Below are 8,532 nucleotides of genomic sequence, written 5' to 3'. Positions count from 1 at the left end.
TTAAACGAGGTATCGTTAAGCCTCATAGAACCTACACTAGGTTATCATTAAATGAAAATTTTTGCTTAATATATTACCACCTGATTGAATGTTTTTAGAAAACTTAAAAGTTTTTCTTCAAACAGAAAAGAATATTATAATTTACGTCATCTGTTTTAAATATTAATAAATCTACAACAATTTGACTTTTTTCGTTTCATTCAATTCTTTTAAATTAAAATATATTTCAAATAAACGTGTTATTTTCAAATTGCAACGCTCAATGACAACAAATCTTATTTTGCAACGTTAATACTACTAATCACAGGATCCATCGGGTGGTCCATCCCTCCAGCGTTCGTCTACCTTGGCACAGTCGAACTGTGGCTTCCCCAATTTTGCGTTGACTCGATTGTGCATCCGGCACAGCCACTGAGCTAACGCGTGCTGGGATTTCGTTTCCGGGGGGAACTTCTTTATCCTAGAATGGTAGGAACATTTTTGTTTGAAAAATCTCAGATTTTTTAAAATTATTCGCTTGATTCATTACTCATCCTGGAAATCCTTGGCGCAATACTCGCACGGGTATAGCTGGGCGAAGGAGGTGAAAAAACTCCGAACGTTGCATTGGTCCTCATTGCTCGGTTCATCCGGATAGTACGCGGCAGTGGTGTGCAAAATACTCCAGGTATAACGACCCAGCTTATCTTTGTCCAGCGGGCAGTGTTTTGGTGGGTGGGATGAATTGCTGTTACTGCTTTCTGATTTGTCCGATTTGGTGACTTCCCTGTCCGAACCGGAAGTACTTACGCCGGTAGTGGTTGTCAATGTTTTCCGTTGTTGCTTGGACCATGATTTGAAATCCACACATGTCCGACAAGGTGCCGGTTCCCTTCCGGCCGTGCCAGTTGAACCCTCCGTGGGAATGTTGGTAACCGGCATTGTTCACGTTTATAATTTGAACAAATTTCGATAACCGATTCGGTTATCTTTTCCTACAGACGAAAGTTCTAGTTTTGTTTGTTTTTTGTTTTGTCTAGGATTTTAACACGAAAGTTCTAGTATTTATCTAAATTTTGTAGTGCCGTGTCAGTTCGACAGTTCAAGCACAAGATGTTGTGATGTAATTTTATCAGGTGTTGTGAAACATTTCAGGACAAAAGATTTTAATCAAATTTAAAGCAGAGGCGGCTCCGGGTCCTGAAATAATACTTGACGAAGCTCTGCATTACCGACTTAACGAAAACAGCTTGAAAAGCGAAATGTCAAACTGCTGTCAGCGCAAACTTTTTTTTCAAATCGCAGCAGTCCTGCAAGGGTAGCCATTTTTAGCTTCGTTCAATCGTTAGTAAAAATCGGTTTCAACTGGTTTCTGTCAACTGATAGATGTTCAACGAGCCAATGTTTTGGTCGAAACAAGTCAGGTCGTTGTTCAATGGAGCGAGTTGAAACTAGTCGAAACCAATCCAGCTCGGCAGCAGGATTAGTTTCGACTTGGTAGAAATCGGTCGAAGTCAATTGGAAAGAGACAGGTGATCAACTGTCAATCCATTTCTACTTGTTTCGACCCGTTTCGACTAGAGTTGATTGAACAGACATTTTGAATTTCTCATCAGATCTCGGTCCGTCGTGTGCCAGAAGTGTGAAGAGTATTTTTAGAAGAAATTATTCAATCCTTTCAACTCGAGGAAAAATCAGGTAATTTTGACTTTTCGCAACTTCATTTGGATGCAAAATGATCTCTATATTCCATTGCGTCGTAAGAAAATGCATTTTTTCTGAACCTGAAATGGGGGCCTATCGAAAAACTGGGTTTTTTGGAAGAAGGGGCGTCATAATTTTTCTACCCCATTGTGGGAAGAAAAATTTTCGCACTAGCCAACTTAGGTCGGGAAGTTGGAGCATAACTAGTGTCAAAATTATATAATTTCAAAAAGTTCTTAACTTGGTTTATATACCAATAAAAAGTAATTCCGGTTGCGTTCCCAGTTTGGTTAATTAGGAATCACCGATAAAGAACATTTTTTCATCTCATTTCCGACTGTTCAGCCGGACTCATAAAAAACAACTCCATTTCCTTGTTATGTAAGCAGTTGTTGCAAAGGGGAAAATGGTTCTGTCAGATAAGACGCTTGAAAAATCGGGATAAGGCGATTCGTTTTCAGGACCCTCAAAAACAAATCCGTTCAGAAATATATTCTGTCCAACGGTAGTGCTATCTAATAAAGTCCGATGAGTGTATTGGGAGACATGGAAAGTTTTTCTAAGAAAAATAACCTTTTCAATACTAGAAGGTACTTTCAATACAAACAAAAATGTCAAAAACAAACCAAAGTAATTATCAACTGCGTAAGTTTTACCGAAATTCGAAGAAAAATTCACGTTTGAGTGCACATTTTTCAGGCCAAATCACAGAGAAAAAAGAAAAAAAAAATCCGACCGCGTCGGAATTGGAGCTGATTTCTTTTGCCGGAACCTGGTCAGAAGTATTCGCACAAACGAAACTATCGGATGCAGCAGCCCTAAGGATAAGCAACCATATCACCAGAAAGCAGACATCGATTGATAGACAGTCTACTGGAACCGACAGAGTAATGTACATAGTTTTCATTAGCAAATTTTATTATATTTTCTATCTACTACTACACTATTCTTCAGATGTTTTTGAATGCATTTGTTCTACACAAGTTTTCCTTAGATTATTTGAGCAGAATGTTGTTTTCCCAATGGAAGTTGAATGAATTACAACTTGTTTATCCGTCTAATAAGAGAGAAGTAATTTGATATAGCATACTGATAATCAGTCTAGCCCTGCTAAACGTTCTATTAAATGTGAAGAACAACAAAAATAGTAATATTACCCCTATTTTCGTTTGGACAAGTCCCATTGAATCTATAAACAAGCATGGCAAACGTTTTAGTTTGATGTTAAACGAAGTTTTAAATTAGAATAAATTAAGTCAAATAATTTTCCACTGATTGCCATTACGACAACATTCTGCTCAAAATGCGAAACGTGAAGGTACTATTTTCGTACTGCAGATATTCCCTGGCTCTCCAACTTATGTGTAGTGCTGTATTATTTCAGATTCCGCATAATTAATCTCCAAGGAAGTCATGTCCGAGGACCGCGTTCGAGAAAAGGATCGTTCCAGGGGACGAGATCGCTCCAGAGACAGGATTCGTTCCAGAGATCGCTCTCATGATCGAGACCGCTCCCGGGATCGGAATCGTTCTAGAGAGCGAGACCGTTCCAGGGATCGGGATCTCGATCGTTCCCGTGATCGGTATCGCTCCTCATACAGGGATAGAAGTCGAGAACGCTCACGTTACGACGACTATAGATGGGATGACCGTTATCACTCCGATCGGTACCGAGATGATAGATACAGCAGCCGTTATGATCGTGATCGGGGCCGTGACAGGGATTACAGTAGACGTGATCGTAGTCGCAGTAAAAGTCGTGACGATCGTAGACGCAGGAAGAAGCGCAGCCGGTCTAACTCGCGGTTCCGTAACGAATCCTTATCGAGGTCAAGATCAAGGTCAAATTCGAAATCTAGATCCAGGTCCAAATCAAGGACAAGCGACAAAAGTAATGCTTCTAATGAACTACAACGACCTAAAAGAGATCTATCCGTAGAAATAGAACAGGAATTGCAAAACTTGCGCAAACTTTCAGATATGAAGGCCACGATAGCAAAATTGAAAGAAGAAGCCGATAGCAAAGCTAACTGTTCGGACTCGTCCGATTCTGAAAAGGCAGAGAATAGCAATCCTGGAGCGACTTCCAGTTCTTTCAAGAAGGAAGTACCATTCGCTTCTAAATCTAACTTCGGCAAAAGTTCCAAGCAGGAGTTTGTGCCAGAAATACAAACTGAAGAAGAGCGCATCGAGTTTCAGAAAAAGATGCAAGAAAAGCTTCAAGCCCACCTCGCAGCAGAGGGCAAGCTTTATCCTAAACCGAAGCCTTCTCAAACTGCTTATTCGGCTACAGGTTTTGCGAACGATGGTTCCTTTTTGGAAATGTTCAAACAAATGCAGCAGCACATGGTAGTCGACACTGCTTTTGCTGGGCCAAGTACTGCGATGCCCGTTGTGCCATCATATCAAACGGTCACATCCGTGGTGCCAGCAACACAGCGAACAGCACCTAAACAACCGGTGCCAGTTTCGATTGTCGGTCGTCGGAGAGGAGGAAAAATTCTCAAAACCGGTATCGTCAAGAAACAAAAACCCGTGGAAGAATCGAACCAAGATACACCGAATGATGCATGGAACCTATATCTGGCAGAAGTGCGAAAGTATAAGAACGCTTCCTGCGATGCCGATTCCAAAACGCGCCCCTTGGTGAAGTAGATGGGTGTTGCGAGAATGATAGTGTTGGGGAACAGTAACTTGCAAGTTTGATAACTACATGGTATTTCTAGTGATAAGTTGGATTAATTGATAATGCATACTAAGTCTTGATGTAACATTATTAATCAGAATACAAACGAATTTGTTTTGTAGGTAAGATGTCAAACAATTCTATTTTTACTATTTTTTTTATAAGGAGAAGCGATCAATACTTTGAAGGATAATTTCGATGAACGACATATCTACTTGTGTCAAGCGGAGTCAAATATTGTTCCACAATTCAACTTTGTTTTGTTCTCAAATTAATCATGACTGCTTATATCACGGATGCACTTCAGGGTATTGATCGTGAAATGTGTGATTCATCAGCTCGTAAGTTTCTCTCCCTTCAGTGTTCTTTTCCTGGTCAAAATGCATTTTCTTACTTTCGTTCGCGATGGGTCCGAAATCTACGCTTAAGAAGATTATACTGAAAACTACAAATTGTGTATCACATTGTCTAAATAAACATCTATTTTTTTGTAATGCCCGTCATATCCCTTGCTACTGCTTCTTCGGGGAAAAAACCGACAAACGTGAAATAAACATACACTCCCAAAAGCAGCGCGTTCCATCTAGGGAAAAAAAGCAAATCGAACACACACCCACAAAAAATGGCCACTCTCCCAATGAAGGCGACCCCGTTCGATCCGCGCTTTCCGAACACGAACCAAACCAAGCACTGCTACCAGAGCTATCTGGATTGGCACCGCTGCGAGAAGGTCAAGGGTTCGAACGCGTCCGTGTGCAAGTACTTCAAGAATGCCGTGGCCGATCTCTGCCCCAATGCTTGGGTCGAGAAGTGGGAGGGCCAACGGTCCGAGGGTTCGTTCCCCGGTCGGATCTAGAGGGAGAGGGAGGGAGCGCAACCCCGAGGTCTATCGACAGTTAGCAAATTTTAAGCATCTGTTTTGTTTTGTAAATCTCTAAATTCGAAATTTTATAATTGGAGCAATATCGATTACAAAAATTTCCGAATTGGCTACCAACGCTGAGATTTGTTTAGTCGCTTAGCACAGAAAGTAAATTCCGTTACTATACTAGTGTACGATTGAAAGTGCATAATAAAATAATTAACTGTCGAGCGATTGTTTTACCATTGCCGAGAAAGAAATGTTTAAGCAATTGGCATTTTTTTGTTTTCATTTAAATTGAAATTTACAAAAATTATAATTTTAAAACCAAGGTATGTAAAAATATTTTCAAATGATTTGTTTTGTTTGACCACATTGTCAATAATAATTTGAAGTAGAATAGACACGGACAGAGTGAGCGTGAATAATAACATCCAAAATGATACTAACCATTGTTTTGCGGTTCCTTCCATTGGAATGTGCACTAGAGATGTGTATGTAAATATTGTTAAAATTTATAAGTTTCAGTATTATGTCCTTGATTTGCACGTGGGTTTGAGTTAAACTATTATTAGGAACATTTTCATCGTTCATTATTATTGTTGGGAAGAATAACAGCTTGCTGTTAAATTCCTCAATAAAAAAATCATTATTAAAGACTAATAACTTTACTATCAAAATCATTATTAGAAAACTCAACATACAAAAGAAGATTCGATTTTTTTTAATTTCTCATTACATTGCAGAATAATCACACTCATCTTAACCTTTTTTTTTTCATTTCAATATATATCGAAAGTAATAATATTAGAGGATAATTTTTAAACTATTCAACACCGTTTTGGGAACATTTTAAACCAATCCAGGAAATCTTCATGTGGATTTTATCAATTTACACTTTTCACGTCAGACTGATTTGGTTTTCGCACCTTTTTCTCAGATCATAATAAGGCGTGTGGCATAAAAATGTTTAAACTGGGAATTTGTCCAAATATGTCGAATATATTGAGGGTTTGAAAAAAAAATCTTAGGTTAAAATCTCTGGAATCAATTTTCAATTTGATTGAAATTTGCTTTTTTTAGTTAACCTTTTTATAGATAAAAAAATGATGTTGATGTTAGAGAAAAACTTCTAGCAAATCTGAATTCAAATTCCTCAAGTTGTAAATGATCAGCTTTAAAATTTATCAACCGAAGGCTTTGTTTTCTGCAACAACGATAATTGATTATCTACCTATATTAAATGAGTGCTTGGCTTAACCCTTTCAGGTGTTTTATAACGGCCTTGCTGTTTCTCATTGAACTACCTGGGTTTGGCATTCGAATTTGAAAAATCACGTAAGGGTGACAAGAATTTAAAAAAAAATTATCAAGGTCGATTGAGAGATAGATAGCGTTATTTCATAGAATTGACACTCTAAACTGATGAGGGATTTTTTTCCTGGGCTTTAAGGGACCATTCCATGAAATAGTAATTATGGAACATCGTACAATTTCTAATTTCTTATTAGGGGTCTAAAATAAATAATGTTGCTTGGAAGCTAAAAGAAAATAAAAATGAAGTCTGAAAGTGCCCAATTGACAATAGTTTAGATAAGGGTTCAAATTTCAAACCAACAATTGAATTATAGGTACTGCAATCGAAAAATCAATTATTCTATTCCTTTTGTAAGCAGATTGTTAATGCTCATTTGCACGTTAAAATGCATGGGTTGATTTATTAGTTACAAGAGGAATAAAGAAATCGTCCAAGCTAACGCATTTATTTGTAATTTTTGTAAGATTCATGAACCAATCCATCAGAAACTGCGGAGTCTCATTTCGTTCGATTGAAACAAATAACGTTTGTTGCTACATTTTGTGTTTCCCTCCCACGACCGTAGTAAAAACATTCTGTTTAATGAATACCCAACAACTAACGTGTGTCATAATGATTCGTAGTTCAAAACAATTTCCCTATAAATTTAGTAAAAAAATATTCCTATCATTTTTTCTGCATCTAAAATTACCTTGAACTCATTGGTTTTCGTCCATAAATTTCATGTCCAGTTTATTTGTAATAAAAATATTTTGTTCTGAAACATCCCAATTACCTACCTACTTATAATAAAACATCGTTATGGAAAAATTGCTCGTGGTTTCGTAACACAACCTAGGAGACCTTTTTTGTTGGAAAATTTCCTTTACTACAAAAACTAAAAGCATTCTTACTCAATCTGCATTTCCCCGACAAAACGAAGAAGGTCTCCTCGTAGCCAATTTTCTTTATACCCATTCTAAACGAAATCATTTCTATCCCGCACCCCACCAGCAACCGCATCCGAAAATGGCTCCCCCACCAAAAGTAGAAGTAAAGGAAACTGGCGTCCAGCTGACGCCGGCTCCCTTCGATCCCCGCTTCCCGAACCAGAACCAAACGAAGTACTGCTTCCAGAGCTACGTGGACTTTTTCCGCTGCGAGAAGATCAAGGGCGAGGGCGACAGCGTGTGCAAGTACTTCAAGAACGTGTACTCGGACATCTGTCCCAATGGGTGGATCGAGAAGTGGGACTCCCAGCGGGAAGAAGGTACCTTCCCCGGCAGGATCTAGGCGGCTCACGGGTGTCGTGTATTCTTTTTGATTTGGAAAAGCGGGTGCTGCTACCAGGCATTGAAGCTGACGTTGGGTCAGCACAGTATAAATTGGGAGATAATGAAGAAGCATTTGAAAATATAGAAAGGTATTACCGTTAGCATTGCTGATTTTTGCTCTTCGAAAACGCCTTTTGCCAAAAAAAACTCTTGATGTTAATTTAGTTTATTTGTTAACAAATCATCAGATACAAATGATAAAAATCCCAATTACAATTACAATAAATCATAAATTTTTTTCGACTACTTCGTCTCCAAAAAACTAATACTAAAATAAGGGACCCTCAAGGCAGTCATTTAGGACCAGTTGTATTCTATGTTATTGAGTGAAAACAAATTTTCCAATTTCTAATATAAATTTTTTTATATTTTTCATTCAATCAGTCGAACCCTATCGTTATCCACTACCAAGCCTAGCTTGGTAATCTTTTTGCTGAACTTGCGTTCGATTTTATCACACGTTTCTTCGCTGCTTCCCAAAAACTGACGATACTTCTTCAGAACCTTTTTCTTCAGTTTGTCCAGCTTCATTTCGTTGTTTTTGGACAGCAGAGTCGTTCGAATGGTATCGGACCAGTTGAACTTTGATGTGGAGGTTTCCGTTGGTTCTTCTCCTTCTTCAGCTTGAATTTGTTCCCCCAAAATAAGCCCTTTTTGTTCTTCAGGAGCG

The 8,532-nt window shown here is 38.4% G+C and overlaps 3 protein-coding genes across 6 annotated transcripts in view; 1 reads left to right on the top strand and 2 right to left on the bottom strand.

Annotated features, from left to right (window-relative positions):
* Positions 1–209: 209 nt before the first annotated feature.
* LOC129757353 (FAD-linked sulfhydryl oxidase ALR) lies at positions 210–1,098 on the bottom strand. Its single transcript, XM_055754555.1, has 2 exons — positions 530–1,098; positions 210–460 (listed from the first exon to the last, which is right to left on the bottom strand). The coding sequence occupies exons 1-2, from the start codon at positions 919–921 to the stop codon at positions 298–300; spliced, it is 555 nt and encodes a 184-aa protein (XP_055610530.1). The 5' UTR covers positions 922–1,098; the 3' UTR covers positions 210–297.
* Positions 1,099–1,340: 242 nt separating this feature from the next.
* LOC129757352 (pre-mRNA-splicing factor 38B-like) lies at positions 1,341–4,933 on the top strand. 4 transcript variants are annotated; one of them, XM_055754554.1, is made up of 3 exons: positions 1,341–1,677; positions 2,383–2,575; positions 3,052–4,933. In XM_055754554.1, exon 3 carries the CDS (start codon positions 3,097–3,099, stop codon positions 4,336–4,338), a length of 1,242 nt encoding a protein of 413 aa, XP_055610529.1. In that variant the 5' UTR covers positions 1,341–1,677; positions 2,383–2,575; positions 3,052–3,096; the 3' UTR covers positions 4,339–4,933. The 4 variants fall into 4 exon arrangements, with proteins under 4 accessions (XP_055610529.1, XP_055610528.1, XP_055610525.1 ...); XM_055754553.1 differs by having other exon boundaries at positions 1,342–1,677; positions 2,383–2,570; positions 3,068–4,933; XM_055754550.1 differs by having other exon boundaries at positions 1,342–1,677; positions 3,068–4,933.
* Positions 4,934–8,234: 3,301 nt separating this feature from the next.
* The window catches only part of LOC129752673 (myosin-2 heavy chain-like), a 14,002-nt gene continuing 13,704 nt past the window's right edge, over positions 8,235–8,532 (bottom strand). Inside the window, exon 5 of the mRNA XM_055748439.1 lies at positions 8,235–8,521. Within this exon, the coding sequence (XP_055604414.1) occupies positions 8,235–8,521 (287 nt within the window). The remainder of the gene's footprint in view (positions 8,522–8,532) is intronic.

This window comes from Uranotaenia lowii, chromosome 3 (genome assembly GCF_029784155.1).
Source record: "Uranotaenia lowii strain MFRU-FL chromosome 3, ASM2978415v1, whole genome shotgun sequence".
Taxonomy (NCBI): domain Eukaryota; kingdom Metazoa; phylum Arthropoda; class Insecta; order Diptera; family Culicidae; genus Uranotaenia; species Uranotaenia lowii.
This window is presented reverse-complemented; position numbering and strand designations above follow the sequence as displayed.

Bases quoted from the DNA above. Each gene is read 5' to 3' on its own strand.
- LOC129757353 (XM_055754555.1), bottom strand. From the start codon at position 921: ATGCCGGTTACCAACATTCCCACGGAGGGTTCAACTGGCACGGCCGGA. The intron at 461-529 runs GTAATGAATCAA...CTACCATTCTAG, and splicing joins GCCAAGGATTTCCAGGATGA to GATAAAGAAGTTCCCCCCGG.
- LOC129757352 (XM_055754554.1), top strand. From the start codon at position 3,097: ATGTCCGAGGACCGCGTTCGAGAAAAGGATCGTTCCAGGGGACGAGAT.